Source organism: Vigna radiata, unplaced genomic scaffold (assembly GCF_000741045.1).
Source record: "Vigna radiata var. radiata cultivar VC1973A unplaced genomic scaffold, Vradiata_ver6 scaffold_253, whole genome shotgun sequence".
In the NCBI taxonomy this organism is placed as follows: Eukaryota; Viridiplantae; Streptophyta; class Magnoliopsida; order Fabales; family Fabaceae; genus Vigna; species Vigna radiata.
Window position 1 is genome coordinate 8,698 of NW_014544138.1, and position 19,856 is coordinate 28,553.

Consider the following 19,856-nt stretch of genomic DNA (forward strand, 5'->3'; position numbering starts at 1 on the left):
TGAAGGTGTTAATATTTCAGCAATGCTATTCGTATAAACACTTAAATAATAGCACAGGTGTAGTACTTACTTGGAGAGTGTCACCAGAAGGATCAGTCATGCACCGAGGTTCATTATTCAATTCCCAACCAAAAATGGCAGCATCATTTCTATATTCAATTCCAGTTATAGTATCCTTCCTTGTCAGGATTATCTGCAGAAATATTGAAAGGAAACAAATAATTTGTCTGAGGCCAGTCTCAGGCTGCAAACCTGCAGCTTAATTTAGATGCCCAACAGCAAAAGGTAAAGAAATGTGTAGGCTAAGACCAGGTTTGACCAGCAAAGACTAATATGTGTAAAAAGTTCTATCAAACATGACTTATTAGTGACTATATTAAAAAGCATGTGTAAAAAGTTCTCGAAATGTAAGCTTATATATAAAACTTTAAATTCTGATATGTTAATCATAAACTGGTTTCAGCCAAAACCACACCATTTTTTGTTGTTTTCCTTTTTCCGGAGCTTCTAGCTGTGGCTCTTTTTGTGCTTCCTTGGATTAGGAATTTTGCGGAGAAGACAAATTGGAAGATTTTGTACATGTTGTCTTGGTGGTTTCAGAGAAGGAGCTTTGTGGGACGTGTTTTGAGGGAAGGCTTGTGGACAATGTAAAGTATTCAGTTTTCTGGGTTGTGGTGCTGGCCACGAAATTTTGCTTCACTTACTTTTTGGCCATGATTGCGCCGTCAAAGGCAGTGTTGGACCTGAAAAATGTTAGCTATGCATGACATGAGTTTTTACATAACAGCAACCAGTTGGCTGTGGGGTTGTTGTGGCTTCCATTTGTGTTGATTCAAGGAGAAAATAAATGTTTCAACGAGACCAGATAGCTTACGGAGTTCCAACTCTGAAAGGTCACCTTCCTCTAAGAGTTTAAGTACAGCAAACAGCTCAGTTAGTCTGTTATTCAAAGGCCATGAGTATGGGACTGCCTTACTGAAATTCACGTATGTGATTGCTTGTCAGATATATGGAACTCAGAAGGAAAAGAAGGATCCTCACGCTCATGAAATTTTGAATCTAATGCAAAAAAAAAAAAATGAGGCTCTTCGAGTTGCTTATGTTGATGAGAAAACCACTAGAAGGGATGAGAAGAAATATTACTCTGTTCTTTTTGTATCTAATACTCATGATAGTTGGTTTGCTGGAATTCACTAAATTCAAATTCATTGATATTTTTACTAGCATGCTGGCATTCGTTCCCACATGTTGGTGCCTGATATCAATTGTCCAAGTATTCCGACAACTTTTTCAGTCCACTATCATTTGGGATGGTGTGTTTTCAGTGGCTCGTCTACATGACATAATGGATTAGTCCTCAATGCATTAAATCCGGATTCTTGTGTTTGTGTGAAATATTTTATCACCATAAGTTGGTGTATTTGTGAAGTAATGGTGTTTCTGAGCTATTTCGGTTTCTTTTAAATGAACTATTTTATTATAAGTTTATGGTTTACTCTATTTATCTAGAAGCCTGAGTAAATTAATCGTGTAAAATCAATTTCACTGAACCATGGTCCATGGCTATCATTTGACAGCCCAGCATATATATATATATATATATATATATATATTATTTTGTTTTTTTATTTATTTTAATACATTAACAATAAATGTTCTGAAAAAAAGTTCAGCGCTTGGGTTTATGGCCGCAGGAGGTGCTGTTGAAAATAACACTGCCGCTTCATAATGGCGATATTTGAGTTTATCTTTATTTGTCTATTGTTGCCTTGAGTTTATCTGTTGTGTGGACAGGGGAGATTAATTTTTTGCTTTACTTTGATGATCATATTTGTTATTGTAATTAGTCAACTCTGACGTTTTTTAAAATTAGTTTTGGCCGGTTATCTTCTGATTATAATAAGCACAATTATTGGAAAAGCTATGTCAGAGAAGCTTCAACGAAAAAAACGCAAAATCACATATAGGAGCTTTTATATAATTTATATGATCTTCATAGAAAGAGGATGGAAATGAATCATTATAAATATATATTTACTCAATAGAAAAATAGATTTGGAGTCTTTCACAAAGACTTGGGTGGATTTATATTTCTTCGGTGTTTGCTTTCCACATTCACAGTCATTCTAATAATAATCTTCTCTCTCAACAACTTTGGCTTTCAGTAATGTCTTCTAACGCCATTGTCCAATACACCGTTTCTTCATCTCATACAATTAATAGATACGATGTATTTGTGAGCTTCCGTGGTGAAGACACATGCAACAACTTCACTGGTTTTCTCTTTCAAGCTCTCCGTAGAAAAGCCATCGATGTCTTCAAAGATGATGAAGATCTCAAAAAAGGTGAATCCATAGCCCCCGAGCTCCTCCATGCCATTCAAAGCTCTCGACTTTTCATTGTTGTCTTCTCAAAGAACTATGCTTCCTCCACCTGGTGCTTGCGTGAATTGGCAGAGATACGTAACTGCGTTCAAACTTCCCCAAGACCTATTATACCTGTCTTTTATGACGTTGATCCTTCGGTGGTGCGCAAACAAAGTGAATGTTATGAGAAAGCATTTGCAGAACACGAAAAGAGATTCAGAGAAGACAAAGCGAAGATGGAGGAAGCTGAGAGATGGAGAGAAGCTCTCACAGAAGTGGCCAATCTTTCTGGTTGGGATATTCGAAATAAGTGAGTAATCCTCTCTCGTTTCAAGATTGATCACAATTATATATTTATTATGCAGTGATTTCTGTGTCCTGTTGTTTTCTGAAATATTCATTATCCTTTTATATACTAGAGTTTAGAGATGTTAGGAATTTAGGAAAAGTAAAAAACAGTGGTTGCTGTGTGTTAGTTGTATGAGTTTGGGAGGGATAGCTTGTAGAAGGTAATGTATTAGTTTGAGAAGTTTTGAATGATAGAAGGTATCAATTGATTTGATGACAAATCTAGCTTTATTGACATGTCAGCTGAATGAGTCAACCCGACAATACTACATACTCACCCTGAATTATAAAAACCTCCCTACTGATTTAAATTTATCTAACACATTCTGCATCTTTAAAGTTGTTTTGCTTGTAGACTAATTATAATACATTTTCATGAGTTTTAAGACTTTCTCCATGGTAGTCATGATTTATCTTGTGTCATTATGTAAAAACAAGAGGAAACATGCAAACTGACTGCAAATGACGAAAATGATAGTTTGGAAGTTAAAATCTTTTACGCTATATATTATTTTGTCCTATAATGCATATATTCTTTTTGTTCTATTGGGTGATTTTATTTCATTTCACTTACAATTTCAGGCCACAATATGTAGAAATTGAAAAAATTGTTCAAACCGTAACAAATATTTTGGATCCCAAAATTTGTAGTCTTCCAAAGGATGAACTAGTTAGAATAGAGCATACACTTGAAGAACTAGTTGGGATAGAGCGTAGACTTGAATCAATTAATAATGTTCGAGTTATTGGAATCAGTGGGATGGGTGGCATAGGAAAGACTATTCTTGCTCGAGCTTTATACGAAAGAATATATCATCAATATGATTTTCATTGTTTTATTGATGATGTAAGCAAAATATATCGATATTCAAGTTCATTGGGTGTACAAAAGCAGTTAGTTTCTCAGTCTTTAAATGAGAAAAATCAAGAGATTTCAAATTCTTTTGAGGGAACATGTTTGACATGGTCTAGGTTGCACAATGTTAGGGCACTTGTAGTTTTGGACAACGTTGATGAAGTTGAACAACTAAGGATGTTTACAGGGAACAGAGACACTTTGTTGCGTCAATGCTTAGGTGGAGGGAGCATAATCATCGTAGTTTCTAGAGACGAACATATATTGAGGACGTATGGAGTAGATTACATTTATCAAGTCCAGCCATTGAATCACAAAAATGCTATGCAGCTGTTTTGCAAAAATGCTTTCAAAGTTAATCATATCTCGAGTGATTATGAAAAGTTGGCATGGGATGTACTATCTCATGCTCAGGGCCATCCCTTGGCAATTGAAGTAATTGGATCATCTTTGTTTGGTCGAAATGTGTCACAATGGAAAAGTGCGTTAGCCAGGCTAAAAGAAAATAAAACTAAAAATATTATGGATGTTTTGCGTGTAAGTTTTGATCAACTGGATGAAGATCACAAAGAAATATTTTTGGATATTGCATGTGTCCTATGCGATTGTGATGAGAAATATACGAGGGAAGTTCTAAACTTTCGTGGATTTCATGTTGATTATAGTCTACAAGTTCTACTTGAGAAATCACTAATATCAAAAATGGGTACGCGTATTTATATGCACAACTTGTTGAAGGACTTGGGCAGGTATATTGTCAAAGAAGAATCACCTAAGGAACCCCTAAAGAGGAGTAGGTTGTGGGATTACCAAGATTTCTGCAAAGCTATGTTGAACAATCAGGTAAAATTAATTGATTCAATTATAATTTTATGTTGCCATTTTTTTAGAGTATGAAAATCTTTCAAAAAAATATGACCATTTTATTCTTTGTGTGTAGACAACTCAAATTCTTGAAGTCATAGCTGTCAATTCAGGTTGGATTTCAGGTTGGAAATCTGAAACTGTGAAGATAGATGGTCTATCGAAAATTGAAAAACTTAAATTTCTTAGACTTGAGAATGTGAAGTGTTCAGGAAGTCTCAGTCATCTTTCCAATGAACTTGGATATCTTACTTGGAACAACTATCCTTTTGAGTGTTTGCCTCAAAATTTTGAGCCACATAAACTAGTTAAGTTAAAATTGAGAAATAGCAGAATTCAAAGACTATGGAGTGGCACAAAGGTGATGTATATTAAATTTATATTTCTAAAAAAAATTAAAGAAAATTTAAGTGTCATTATTAATTGGGCTCTTGTATTTGCAAATCGTTGTAGGAGCTACCTAATTTGAAGCATTTGGATCTCTCTTACTCCGAAAAATTAGTTGAAATGCCAGATGTTGCAAAGGCCCTAAATCTTGAAGAAATACTTCTTGAAGATTGCATAGAGCTCCGAAAACTCAGTCCATCGATTAGTTTTCTGCGGAAGCTTACTATTTTGAGTCTGAGAAACTGTATAAACTTAGTAAGCGTACCCAATAACATATTGGGCTTCAACTCTCTTGAATATCTGAGTGTCTATGGTTGTTCAAAACTATTTAATAATGAGTTATTGGAAGAAGCAAGTAACACAGAGCATTTGAAGAAGCTTTGTTCAGTTGAAGGTCCTCTTCAGTCCCACTCAACATCCCCATTAATAAAAAAAGCACGAAGAGAGTCAGTTAGTTGTCTATTACCCTCCTTTCCTACTCTTCCTTATTTGCGTGAACTCGATCTAAGCTGGTGTAAATTAGTTAAAATCCCTGATGTCATTGGAAAGTTGAGTTGCTTAGAAAAGTTAAATTTGAAGGGAAACCATTTTGTTACATTGCCTAACCTCACGGACCTTTATAGATTGTATTATTTAAACTTAGAGCATTGCTCGCGATTGAAATACTTGCCTGACCTCCCTTCACAAACCAACTTGCCCCCAAAGGTTTACTGGCATGAGGAGCAATATATGGAAGACATCTTTGTTTGTTTAAGAGCGAACGATATATATGTGGCAGGATTAAGGATGTTTTATTGCCCAGAAATAGTTGAGTGGGAACGGTGCACTGACATGGCTATTTCATGGATGCTCCAAATTCTTCAGGTGTGCATGTTTCTTCCTTACACTTTCCTTCTTTTAATCTCTTTTGATGTTGAAAAACAACTACTAACATATAACATAACTCAGTCGTGGTACAAGTCGAAATGTCTTACATCCCTTCCATTCCTCAAAAGTCTTGGAAGTACTATCGATGGAAGTGAAATACTAAAGTGGTTCAACAATCAGCTTGTGAGCATGGATAATTCAATAATCATAGATGCCTCTCCTTTTGTGCATGACAATAATTGGGTTGGTGTTGTGTGCTGTGCAATACTTAATAAACATGCTTACAAATCAAGAATTTATGCGTATTCGGGAAGTGATCTATCTGTGTATGACTTTGATCATATGTGTCTATTTTATTACTCTCGTCAACAGTTCCTCCATGAACAACACATATTTCGGGGCAAACTTAATACACGTGACTTGAGTTTGACACGTGACTTAGTACGCATATTTGACGTGTTACTTTGTCGAAAAAGGAAGGATGGGAACCAGGTATTTCCTAAGTTTAAAGTGAAAAAATATGGGTATCGGTGGGTAACTGTACAAGATCTACATGATCCATGGTTGAAATTTGGCAGCTCCATACCTTCAGAAGACACAAAATTGTTATTGTAAAATTCACTTGTTTTAAAAGTAAGGTGAGAAGAAATGCTCATTGTCTTTCCTTATACGACACAATAAATTTCATTTCTCATATTTTATTTATTTTTAGTTTGTCTTCACTTGAACTCAAGCTACTTAATGTTCTACAAATTTTAAATGTGCAAAGTTAACTTTAAATAAACCGCTTACTTCTAGTATCCTATATATAACAGATAAATGAAAAGTTGAGGCAGAAAAAGACTTTGTTATTTTTTATGTTCCACAAAGTTATTCCCTTGTGCTACAATATGCAGAAGAGTTACTAATTTTAAAGATTTCAAGATCAACCAACATGTTTACCCTTTTATTTAAGGAAATCGTTTTTTCAACAACACAAATTTGACAACAATTTAACAATATGTCATTTGTTGTTTAAATGATTTATTTAAAAACTTTATTTTGATTTGGAGGTACTTTTGAAAAAAAAAAACTAAAACCTGTCGGCGCCTTTCACAAAGTGAATTTAACACCTACGAAATTCTCTCATTAGTTTTTCGCTCTCCATTTCAAAACTTTCTCTCCTTCAATAAAATAAAGTGCTCTTAGTTCACCGTTATGAAAATCGTGCTTGGGTACAGCCTTATCTGTGGATTAAGTCGTGTGTGTCCTCGTTTGTCGTTCCATCACCGAAGTCATTAGTCAAAAGGTTTCATTTTTTCACCGTCGCCTTCCTTTGTCGGTTGGGTGCGGTGGTGACTTTTAGGTCACTAATGGATTGAAGCATAGGAAAGTGGTGAGAGTCCATGTAGACCAGAAAAAGCAGAGAGGACACAACCAAAGGCGTCTGCAGATAAACAATTGGAAGAACAACTTCTCGAAGCCGGTAACAAGCTCGCAAACCCACCTTCTTCTGCAGAGGAGCTTCTCTCACTCTTAGAGGTAATTCCTTTTCCTTTCAAATGTTATTTTAACTATTGTTTTCATGATTATTGAGATTTATTTTGGGTTGTTTATTTTTTATTTTTAAATACGAGTTGTTTGTTGCATGTCGTTCATGTCTTTCGTCTGGAAAAGGCCAACTTGTTGCTGATATTGTGTGGCTTTGATGCTTTGTTGGATTCTTAAAAAAAAAAAAACTAATTATACCTTCAGATTTTTTCCGTTCCCTTGTAAATAATTATGTTCTGCAATAAAATTTTGGAACTTTTTGATCATAGAAAATATATATACTTCAAGTCAAATGGAAACCATTTGATATGATCTGGTATGTTTCTGGGTTATATATATTTTCTTGATCTGGACAATTTAATAGTATCTTTATAATATCTTTTTGAGTTGATGGTTAAAATTAAACTATAGCTGTGGCATATTTTTCATATATAGGTTTTGCAATGTTGGGTTTCATGAATACAACTTTTTAAAACAGGATAGTTTAGAAAGGAAGTAATTTATAATTGCAAGTGGTTTAATACTATTTCTATTCTACATTTTTGTATATGTAAGTGTTTATCAGACATGTCATGCTATTTTTTAATCTTATCAGATATTGCAACTGCTAAAGATGTTGCACATTATGTTCAAACAGAAGACCCTGTCAAAGACGATACTACGGAACTAAAGAAAAAAGTAATATAAAATATCGAAAGTTATTGATTGCATATATGAGCAACGCCTATTCTTTCTAATGAAATCTAAAACTGACATGCAGGTTTCTATGGTTGACAACATTCGTTGGAAGGACCTTGGACATCTTTTCGCTATCTGGATCATGATACTTGCGTTAGAGATTGGAAAAGTTGGTACCCTATGAGCTATTCACTCAAAAATTCGATTTTTCATTTCTTGCATTGATCAACATAAGATGATGATAGTAAATGCCTCTGTTTTGGAACAGAATTACACGACTACTTGCTCACTTGCTCTGGAGCATATTGGGCAGTGAATCTACTCCAGGTACGAACTACTATAGGAGAATTCAATTTATGAAATCCAAAGTTGGCATCTTCTATTTTTTAGCTCTATTTGATATGGCCTCATTGTTTTGAATGTGTGCTGTTGTACCATCAAAGTCAACATCATAGTGAAAATTCACTGTTTATTTGTTGTTGTGATTTAGATCCCCATAGTTGTAGAAATGAGTTCATACCAGGCCATGAGACTATATAAAGGGAAGAGAATTATAGCGTCAAAGGGAGATCAACAACCACATTGGGGAGTGTGGCAGTTAATTGTATTCTGTTGTTGTGGCACACTTGCTGGCACACTTGTCGGTTTGTTAGGACTTGGTGGAGGATTCATCTCGGCACCCCTTTTCCTTGGAATTGGAATCCCTCCTCAAGTACCCTTCACTTTTCTTTCTCTGATTTTTCTTTGTAGGTTTTTCTTGGAAACACTCTGATTGGGGAATTTTTGACAAAGGTGGCAAGTGCTACATCCATTTTGGCAATGGCATTTTCAGCATCTATGGCTGTGGTGGAATATTACCTTCTCAAACGTTTCCCCGTTCCTTATGGTAAGTATGCACGAATGGATGAAAAATGTGTTGTATGACGAGTAATTTTCCTACTTCCAAGAGCATGTGCTTAGTACTAGATAATTTTAATGAACCAAAAGAAGCTTAATGAAGCAATAATTTGTGATATTTTATGGAAATTATAATGCTAAAGTATGGATATGGTTTTTCAGCACTGCGCTTGGTAGGTGTAGCAACTGCAACTTCACTTGTTGGACAATATTTGGTGAGAAAGGTGGTTGCCATATTGGGGAGAGCATCTGTGATAATATTCATCCTAACTTTCACACTATGTGTGAGCGCAGTTTTACTAGGTAGGTGTGTGATGGTTTTGTTTTGCATATTGTGTTAAGGCAAATGTAAAATGGTTTTATTTGGTGACATGACAGGTGGAGTAGGAGTTCCACACATGATCCAAAAGATTGAACGCAAAGATAACATGGGATTTGGAAACCTTTGCATGTACACGGCTAAAAATCAAGCTTCATGAGGCCTAATATTTACAGGGCTCTTTAATGCAGTTTTGTATTGTCTTGGGTTAGATTAGTGGAACATTTTTGTATTTTTTTTCAAGTATACTTTTAGTTCACTTGAAACACAAAAATTCATTGTATTAGTCATCAAATTTCAACAAATTATCCTGTAGAAATATTGAGTTCACATTTTCCTTGGAAGCCAGGGCTTAAGCCATAACAACACTTATTATTATAACGGCATGTAGGGATTAGCCTTAGTGATTCAAGCTCTTTCCATGGAATTTTGGAATATGTGTTGTAATATGAGACCATTCATTCACCTTGTTTAACAAAGTTAATTTCTTGAAGAATATCTAAGATACGAAAAAGACCACTCTTCGTGAATCTTTCTTTTAAGTCGATAATGTATATGATTCTCTGTTGGATCTACATGGATAAAATTCATTTTATGCACATAATCACCATCACATTATATCGTACTTGGGTGTCGAAATTGTCATAATTGTGCCTTGACATTAATTCTAAATTCTAATATGTTCATTTCAGGAACACTTGGCTGTGTTTATGAAGAAGTATATATGTGACTGGATCTTGGACGACGACAATGTCCGAAGAATTCAAGCGCTGCAACATTTTGGATTATTATAGCATTAGAAATGTCTCCTTGGTTTAGATTCTTCTTTTATAGGAAATGAATATACATTGTACAAAATTATACTATTTGAAGTCTATTGTTTGGTCTTATGTACATGTCAACCTCTGAGACTAATAATCAATACATCTAAATTATTCCTCATATTCATTTTCATTGTTTGTGTTTTTGTTGGAGCGAGTTTATTGATTACCTTGTTAGAGTTGTTGTTGAGAATTGATGTGTCCCTGAACTGATGAGGACTATGAATGAAACAATTGGTTTACTAAATTAGTTGTTGTTGATTGCATGGAAGTTCTGTTGGAAAATAAACAGGGGTTTCTATTAATGTGTTGTTGTAATCAATTACAAGCACTCTGTAATCGATTACCAGTGCAAAAACAGGGATATGTACCGAAAGTGTAGGGCTGCTCCCCTACTATGATTGAAGAGCTCCCTATTTAGTGATTGGTACTAATTTGTTGCATATGATTCACGGTTCATCACTTGGTAGGTTGGTTTTTATGAGCAAGGACGTGTGGTTGTACTTATAAGCCATTGAACATAAATAGGGTGTCCAGAAAATTGTGTGTTCTTGATTGCTTCCAAGTGGTTTTGTTTGGCAGGGGTGGAAAGGTAGTAATGTGCTGTTGTAATCGATTACCAGTGTAAAAGCAGGGATATGTATCGAAAGTGTAGGGATGCTCCCATGTTGTGATTGAAGAGCTCCCTATTTAGGGGTTAAATTTTTATATTAATGTAATTGCCTTTTATTAATGTTATCATTTTTCATTAGTTAATATCCTTCATTATTCCTTTTTAAGTTTTTTTAATATTGAAATATTCCAACTTGAAGTACTGGGAAGTGCAAAACATTGAAAACACAGTCTTGAACAACCTGAGGAGCGCTTCAACCATGCGTGGGGAGGACTCCCTAACTTTCGGTACATAAGTGGAATTTTAAACTGGTATGCGATTACAGAGCCTCTGTAATCGATTAGACGTGCATCAGACCTGTGTCCATGGTGTAGGACCTCCCCTCTCAACCTAAGAACTCCTCTACTTGGTCTTCCATCCACAAAGGGGTGATAAAACTGGAAATTTCTTATTGTGGACACATTCAACCATGACCAACAATTTTAATGAATCCTCAAAATATTGAAAACACAGTCTTGGAAAACCTGGGGAGCGCTTCAGCCATGCCTACGGAGCTGATAGGTTTCTGGATTGGAAACCTATTTAATTTGCACTTAACACACACTTATAGCTAAGAAAAGAAGAATATATTGTATAATTCTGTTATTCAGTATAATGAAATGCTCAACCAACAACCTCCAAGAGAGCGAAATTCTCTCTCCACAGGGTCCACGTGATCCTGTCCTTTCAGTATAATTAATCCAAAAAGTGAAATATAATTCCCATACATAAGCTCTCTTATAGGAGCTTTACTTCCCGCTCCACTATTAATACTGTTATAACCGCCTAACACCTTTCCCCCTCTTTATTCCTTTTTTTCTTCCTTTCATAAACTCTCCATACCCTATCATTACCCATCGCCTGATGTTCAACCTTGTCCCCAAGGTTGAAGTCTGGAAACTGGTCTTGGATAGTGAGCACGTCCTCCCATGTTGCTCCCTCCTTTCCTCCTTCTTGCCATTCCACCAGGATCTGCGGTATTAGCTCCTTATTCCTTTGTTTCTGCCTTCTGTCCAGAATCTTGAGTGGCCAAAACAATGGGCCTGCTGCTTGCAATTCATCAGGCAGATCCTTCTCAACTTGTTTGGTACCCACTGCGATCTTCAATTGAGACACATGGAATACAGGATGTATCCTTGATGTGTCGGGTAACTGTAGTTTAAAAGCAACCTTTCCAATCTGCTGTATGACTTTAAAAGGCCCAAAGTAACGTTCTGATAATTTGGGATGCAGCCTGGTGGGCATGGAAGTCTGCCTATGAGGCCTAATTTTTAGGTAGACCCAGTCATTAACCTTAACTTTGGCTGGTTTCCTCTTCCTGTTAGCATATTTGGTCATCATATCCTGTGTTCTTGTTAAATGAAATCTGAGTTGCTTGAGCGCCTAATCTCTTGTTTGGAGCTCTTGAGGCACAGCTTTTACTGCAGTTTCTCCAGGTATGAACCGAGTGAGTGCAAGAGGTGGCCTTCCGTAAACAATTTCAAATGGGCTACATTTAGCCGCCCCCTGATAGGTAGTATTGTACCAATACTCAGCCCAGGGAAGAACTGAATTCCAACTCTTAGGTTGTTCTGAACAAAAACACCTCAAATAGCCCTCCAGTATTTTGTTTAATACCTCAGTTTGTCCATCAGATTCTGGGTGGTATGTAGTACTCATGTGCAGTTAGGTGCCCTGCAATCTAAATAACTCCTTCTAGAATATGCTAAAAAATAAGGGGTCTCTATCACTAACCACTGACACTAGCACTCCATGCAATTTGACCACTTCTTTAACAAAAATCTCTGCTATGGTTTTGGCAGTATAGGGATGATTTAAGGGAACAAAATGACCATACTTACTCAAGCGGTCGACCACTACCAAAATTGCATAATGTCCTTGTGATTTTGGCAGCCTAACTATGAAGTCCATGCTGACTTCTTCCCAAATGGCTTGCGGTATTGGAAAAGGCTGTAACAAGCCTTGGGGAGAAAATTCCAAATACTTGTGTTGTTGACACACTAAGCAACTGGCTACAAAATCAGTGACAACCTTCTTCATTCCTACCCAATACAGTGATTGGGCCACCTTACGATAGGTCCTATAAACCCCTGAATGTCCTCTAGTGTTGGTGGTATGGAACTCTGCTATAAGCTTAGGAATCCATACAGAAGTTGCAGATAGCACCAACCGTCCTTTGTAGTGAAGTTGTCGTTTTCCAAAGTAAAGGCAGGATGAGAATTAGAATCTGCTCGTACTTCTTGTATTATCTTCTTAAGAGTAGCATCTACCTCAACCTCCTTTAATACCTCTTGAAAATCCTGCCAATATGGTCTCGCAGTGATCCTCAATTCTACCTCTTCCTCCCTCTTATCTTCCCCTTTTCTTGACAAGGCATCAGCCACTCTATTGGTCACCCCTAATTAGTAAACTATGTCAAAATCATACCCCAACAACTTTGCCAACCAATTTTGTTGATTTTGAGTTGTTATCCTCTGTTCAAGCAAATATATGAGGCTCCGTTGATTCGTATGCACCACAAACTTTTGACCCAACAAATAAGGCCTCCAGTGATGGATGGCCATGACCAAAGCCATGAGCTCTTTTTCATAAATGGATTTATTTATGGATCCTTCTGACAGTGCTTTGCTAAAAAATGCAATAGGCTTTTTGTTTTGAGTGAGAACAACTCCTACTCCACTCCCTGATGCATCACATTCAATGTGAAATTGCTGTTTGAAATCCGATAATGCTAAAACCGGTGCATTAGTGATGGCATCCTTCAATTTGGCCATAGCTTTTGCTGCTTGAGCAGACCAGGTAAACTGCCCCTTCTTCAATAGGTCAGTCAAGGGCTTTGCAAGTTTTCCATACTCCCGCACAAACCTCCTATAATAGCCTTAAGACCCAAGAAACCCCTTAAGGCTTTAAGGGTTTTGGGTTCTGGCCATTCCTCCACCGCTGCCACTTTTTTCTTTATCCATCTCCACCCCGTTTTCAGAAATTACATGCCCTAGGTATCTGATATGCTTCCTCCCAAATTCACACTTCTTTGCATTAGCTACACACTGATGTTGTCTCAACGTATCTAACACTTGCCCCAAGTGTCTCAAATGTTCATCCCACTCTATACTGTATATTAGGATATCATCAAAAAATACCAGTACAAACCTCCTTAAATATGTTTTCAGCAAATCATTCATCATACTCTGGAATGCAGCTGGCGCGTTGGTGAGGCCAAAGGGCATAACAAGGAACTCGAAATGTCCTTGATGTGTCCTAAAGGCTGTTTTCTGGATATCTTCCTCTCCCATACGAATCTGGTGATACCCAGCCTTCAAATCCACTTTGGAGAAGTATTTCGCCCCTTTCAATTCATCTAAGAGCTCATCTATGACCGGTATCAGAAATTTGTCTGGATTTGTGGCACGGTTCAGAGCTCTGTAATCAATGCAAAAGCGCCAACTGCCATCCTTTTTTTTTACTAGTATCATGGGACTTGAATAAAGGCTGGTACTAGGTCGTATGATTCCCACTTTCATCATCTCATCAGCTACTGGTTTTCAATCTCCTCTTTCATCATATGAGGGTATCTATAAGGGCGGACATTAACTGGATCAGTCCCCTCCTTGAGCATAATTCGGTGGGCTATATTTCGGACTGGAGGTAGACCGCTGGCCTCCTTAAATACGTCTCCAAAATCTGTCAACACCCGCTGCAAGCCTTCTATTTGGCTTCCTGATAAATCCTAATAGTTTTCCACTACTTCTGAGTTTATCTCTGCCTTTCCCAAGGTCCATGCTAAAGTCACCGCTTCCAACGCTTTCATTTTGGTTCCACTATTTTCCGTGCCAAAGTGGGGTCCCCTTTTATCGTAATTATCTTTTCACCCTGCTTATAAATCATTCTTAATTTTCCCCAATTGATTGTTACTTCTCCTAATTTAGCCAACCACTCTATCCCCAAAATCAAGTCCACTCCTCCTAATTCAAACAAATAAAATTGCTCCAGCACCTCCGTTTCCCCTATATTTATTGGGACCTCCCTGCAACAGCCCCTCGTTTCTTTTTTTCTACCATCTCCCAAACTTACCTTATACGGGGGTGTATCTTCCATTGGTAAACCCAACTTCTTTACCAGATCGATGGCTATAAAATTGTGGCTAGCACCACTGTCAATGAGGATCATGACCCGTTTTTCGAAGACCCATCCTTGGAGTTTCATGATTTTGTGCGGAGTAAGTCCGCCAGCAGAAAATGACGATAACTCCATGCGTTTCGACTCACCCTCTTCCCCACTTTCTTCCTCTTCGATACCGTCGATCTCGTCTTCCCCCATAATCACCACCCGCAAGTTTTTTTCTGGGCAACGATGCCCTGGACTGTAGGGGCCTCCACAATGGAAGCACAACCCCTCTTCCCTCCTCCTGACGTATTCGGGGTAAGGCAGATTCCTTACGCCCCTTCCACGGTCGTTGCTCACGGTACGACTTCCAGCTCGAGACGTTGTCGTTCCCTGTGGACCTTCTCTTCGAATCGTTGTTGTATTCTCTACTACCCCCGATCATCCCAGACCCTATTTGATCGGTTCTGATCCCGCTACAGTGCCGGTTCCACCTTGATATCGCCCCCACGGCTGGTCGCTCCTGGCTCCGGTTCCTCCCGTCGTTCGCATCCCTCGACTCGCCTCCTCTACGTCCCGCGCCACCTCCATCGCCGATAATAAATCTCGGGGATTATGCGGACGAACCTGACTTCTGACTTCCCCATGCAAACCTGCGAAAAAATATCCAAGGAGCTGATCCTCCGATACGCCTATCGTCTGCGCCACAAACATTTCGAAGTCCTGTATATACTCGTCGACGGTGTTTTTCTGTTTGACCGCCGCTAGTCTCTCAAACATTGTTCCTCTGTCGCGACCTCCAAACCTCCTTATTAGAGCTTCCCGCAACCCCTCCCATGTTGGTGCCTGCATTTTTTCTTTCCAGAAATGGTACTAGTAACTTGCGCTCCCTTCCATGCAGACGTACGCCAGTCAGAGCTTTTCCCTCTCCGTCACCTTCTGGATTTCGAAGAATTTTTCTGCCTGTGAAATCCACCCTAGCGGATTGATTCCTTCAAAGGTTGGTAACTCGACCCGCTTCACCCAGTTTGGTTGCGCGCCACTACTCGTATCTTCTTAGTCATCTTCTCTTCGTTCTCCTCGGATTCCATTCACTAAATCCTGACTTCCCTCCCGATGGCTCTCAACATTTCGTCCTCGTTCTCCAAACATTCGCATGAACTCTCTAAGTTCTTGCCGTAAACCCATCGTTTCCGCTTTCAACCCATCCATTGTCGTCTCTAAGGTCTCCATTCGTCCCTCGATCACGTTCATCCTCCCTTCCAATCTTCCTTCTAATGCATTTAATTTTCCCTCTATCTCTCTCCGATCTCTCGCTGATCCGGCAGGTCGGACCAAAATGATAGGTTTCTGGATTGGAAACCTATTTAATTTGCACTTAACACACACTCACAGCTAAGAAAAGAAGAATATACTGTATAATTTTGTTATTCAGTATAATGAAATGCTCAGCCAACAACCTCCAAGAGAGCGAAATTCTCTCTCCACAGGGTCCACGTGATCCTGTCCTTTCAGTATAACTAATCCAAAAAGTGAAATATAATTCCCATACATAAGCTCTCTTATAGGAGCTTTATTTCCCGCCCCACTATTAATACTGTTATAACCGCCTAACACCTCTCCCCCTCTTTATTCCTTTTTTTCTTCCTTTCATAAACTCTTCATACCCTATCAGGAGCACTCACCAATTTTCGGTACAAAAGTGGAATTTTCCACTGGTAAGCGATTACAGGGCCTCTGTAATTGATTACACGTGCATCAGACCAGTATCCATGGTGTATGACCTCCCTTCTCAACCTAGGAACTCCTCTACTTGGTCTTCCGTCCACGCTGGGTGATAGAACTGGAAATTTCTTGTTGTGGACACATTCAACCATGGCCAACAGGGTTAATGAATCCTCTAAACATTGAAAACACAGTCATGAACAACCTGGGGAGCGCTTCAGCCATGCCTGGGGAGCACTCCCCATCTTTCGGTACAAAAGTGAAATTTTCAACTGGTAAGCGATTACAGGGTCTTTGTAATCAATTACACGTGCATAAGACCTGTGTCCATGGTGTAGGACCTCATATCTCAACCAAGGAACTCCTCTACTTGGTCTTCCATCCACATAGGGGTGACAAAACTGGAAATTTCTTATTTTGGACACATTTAACCATGGCCAACAGGGTTAATGAATCCTTAAAACATTGAAAACACAGTCTTGAAAAACCTGGGGAGCGCTTCAGCCATGTTTGGGGAGAACTCACCAACTTTCGGTACAAAAGTAAAATTTTCGACTAGTAAGCGATTACAGGGCCTCTGTAATCGATTACATGTGCATCAGACCTGTGTCCATGGTATAGGACCTCCCCTCTCAACCTAAGAACTCCTCTACTTGGTCTTCCATCCACACAGGGGTGACAGAAGTGGAAATTTCTTGGTGTGGATACATTCAACCATGGCCAACAGGGTTAATGAATCCTCAAAACATTGAAAACACAGTCTTGAAAAACTTGGGGAGTGCTTCAGCCATGCCTGGGGAGCACTCACCAACTTTCAGTACAAAAGTGGAATTTTCCATTGGTAAGTGATTACAAAGGATAACTATTAAATAATACTACCAAACAACAAATGGAATGAAAATAACATTCAAAGTTCAAATAACCACTATCTTTATTTATTAACAATCAAAATAATTGTTCGAAATACAACTTTCCATACTTGAACATGTACTAAATACTAAACTATTTACAAATTACATAGATCAATCAAGTTTTGGATTATAGCGAGTGTAGGGTGTTCTACAAGCTTTGCTTTTAAAACACTTTCGACGTACTCCTTCCTTCATAATGGTTTCATGGTTGTAAATTCCTCCCTCACATGCAAAGTCATTGTAATTGTCATGTTCTTTACATGGTGTACTGTAACCACCATCCTCTTTATTCTTCTCTTCAAGTAGCTCAACCTGCAATGCAGATAACTCTTATTCAAGTTCTTCAATTATAGCATCTTGTTCCTCTAAAGCACCATCAATATGTTTTTGGTGTTTCTTATTGCTTGTTGACTTTCTTCGTTTCTTCAAATCCACTCCAGCAGGATTAACTGATGCGGGACAACCGAAACTCGAGCAACAAGTTTACACGATATAATCCAATCATTCCACATAACAAAGTATACATATTTAATTTTATATTTCTTATCTTTAGCCTTACAAATTCAGCCACTATTATTATTTATGAAAAGAAAAAAAAGTTGTACCAACCAAGAATCCATTAGGAAAGAATGTCTCGTCTTTAACGTGAAACTAGTATAATAAATTTTTGTTACTTTATACTAAACTCAAACATTCCATCGAGAAAAGCAAATGATACTTTAATTCACTTAAAAGCTTAAAAAAAATTGTCGCAAGCATGGTTTAATTTAACGTAAGGCACGTACAGATTTTATAATTCAATTCCAACAATTGAACTATGATAATAGAGTTGCCTACCTTGGGAACATTGTCCTTTCTAACACTAAGCAATTTATCAACAACAATCTCAACAGAAGTCTCGATGGCATCACAGACAAACGTACACACGCACAATAAAAAAAAAGAAATACACACACATATATATATATATATATATATATATATATATATATATATATATATATATATATATATAAGTGAGCTAATAAACCAACAAAAGATGGCAAAAAATGGAGTGAGAACCTGGTTTTAAAGCATTTCAACTATCAGAGACAGAGCAAGTTCTCTGATTGAGGAATCTGAATCATCCAGCACTTCAAGCACAACTGTAAAAATCTGATTGAAGTACTCCAATTACACCATTTAACGATATAAATATATAGACGCTCAGGGTTGTTTAATGAATTAGTGATTTCCTTCTTTAAATAATAAAAACTTCTCTAACTATTGATCTCATAGCTAAGCTAATAGCAATCAAAGAATCAGAAGAAGTCACTATTATACAATTGATTCTTTTTGGAGAAAAATGTCATTTAATATTTTAGAATACAAAGACAAATAGCATTTTATAATACTAATATTAATCACCAAATAAATAAAAAGATATTACTTTTTTATGATGTTCATGAAATTAAATCTTTCATTTGAAGTACAATATTGACGATCACATAATTTAGGGACAAAAAGGAGAGACAACTGTTAAATTAAAAATACCAAAGTCCAAACAGAATGATCGTTAGCTATAGACACTTCAACTAGCTGTTGAAGTGCAGTCCGCTTGCTCAAAATAGGGCTTCCAGCACTCTCACTGCATATTTACACAAAATCAAAACTATATTTTAGTGAAAAGAAATCTAAGCCATAACACCCTTAATAAATTTAAAGAATGATCATTATAACATTAACCAAATAGTGCTGTCTCTCCAAATAGGCTGACCAAACCAGAAAAATTTAAACAATAGTGCAAACACTAAGATAACTCTCTTAATAAATTTAAAGAATGATTATTACAATAACAAAGAGTGTTGTCTGCTAAATACATACTCATACACATACACACAAATGTTTCAGAGGCAGCAAATGAGCAAAAATATTTGGTCATCACACCCATATAAGTGGCTCCACTACATATCAACTAGCCACCACTTGTTCTTACACCATGACATAGCTTGACACAAGCTCTTGCCTATTATCTTTTAGTTTTGGATATGCTCCACCACCTTAGAGAGCTTTTAACCCATGACTAAACTGATTGCTTTCTCACACTAACCTGGTGTGTGTGATTTTATTGACTTATTAGGCTGATAAAGTTTTTGCTTTAAATATTTTTCTGATGTATATGTTGCTGCTCTTAGATGAAATTTTAAGAATTAAGTGTTTTTTAAATATCTTTTCAGCATTCATATTTAATGAAATTTTAAGAGTTAAGTGATTTGAAAATATCAAGCTATATAAATTGTAAAAAAAATTAAATGGAAACTTATTTACCTCTCATGAAGTTGAAGTTATGTTGAAACTTTTTGACATCTCCAGTTTTAATATAAACATTGACTTCAATTATATAACCCTAAATAATAATACTAATAATATGTGTTAAAAGAAAAGATTAAATATAAATGATATAAAGGTGTACCAGTATGTTAGCTTTTTGACACTTTTAAAAAACTCTTAAGATATATAAAATAAAAATAATTTATCTATCTTAAAATAAATAT

General features: G+C 37.1%; 2 protein-coding genes across 9 annotated transcripts in view; one reads left to right on the top strand and one right to left on the bottom strand.

Moving 5' to 3' along the window:
- LOC106755395 (mannan endo-1,4-beta-mannosidase 2) overlaps window positions 1-19,856 on the bottom strand; it is a 36,879-nt gene that overhangs the window by 8,539 nt on the left and 8,484 nt on the right. The window lies entirely within an intron of this gene.
- On the top strand, window positions 2,091-9,654 carry LOC106755397 (TMV resistance protein N). 7 transcript variants are annotated; one of them, XM_014637546.2, is made up of 11 exons: window positions 2,091-2,676; window positions 3,297-4,413; window positions 4,511-4,795; window positions 4,888-7,209; window positions 7,814-7,896; window positions 7,979-8,065; window positions 8,165-8,223; window positions 8,387-8,608; window positions 8,689-8,782; window positions 8,956-9,096; window positions 9,172-9,654. In XM_014637546.2, exons 1-4 carry the CDS (start codon window positions 2,168-2,170, stop codon window positions 6,301-6,303), a joined length of 3,327 nt encoding a protein of 1,108 aa, XP_014493032.2. In that variant the 5' UTR covers window positions 2,091-2,167; the 3' UTR covers window positions 6,304-7,209; window positions 7,814-7,896; window positions 7,979-8,065; window positions 8,165-8,223; window positions 8,387-8,608; window positions 8,689-8,782; window positions 8,956-9,096; window positions 9,172-9,654. The 7 variants fall into 7 exon arrangements, with proteins under 7 accessions (XP_014493032.2, XP_022634012.1, XP_022634009.1 ...); XM_022778291.1 differs by having other exon boundaries at window positions 4,888-5,685; window positions 5,770-7,209; window positions 8,387-8,782; XM_022778288.1 differs by having other exon boundaries at window positions 8,142-8,223; window positions 8,387-8,782.

Bases quoted from the DNA above. Each gene is read 5' to 3' on its own strand.
- LOC106755397 (XM_022778288.1), top strand. From the start codon at position 2,168: ATGTCTTCTAACGCCATTGTCCAATACACCGTTTCTTCATCTCATACA. The intron at 2,677-3,296 runs GTGAGTAATCCT...TTACAATTTCAG, and splicing joins GGTTGGGATATTCGAAATAA to GCCACAATATGTAGAAATTG. The intron at 4,796-4,887 runs GTGATGTATATT...AAATCGTTGTAG, and splicing joins GACTATGGAGTGGCACAAAG to GAGCTACCTAATTTGAAGCA.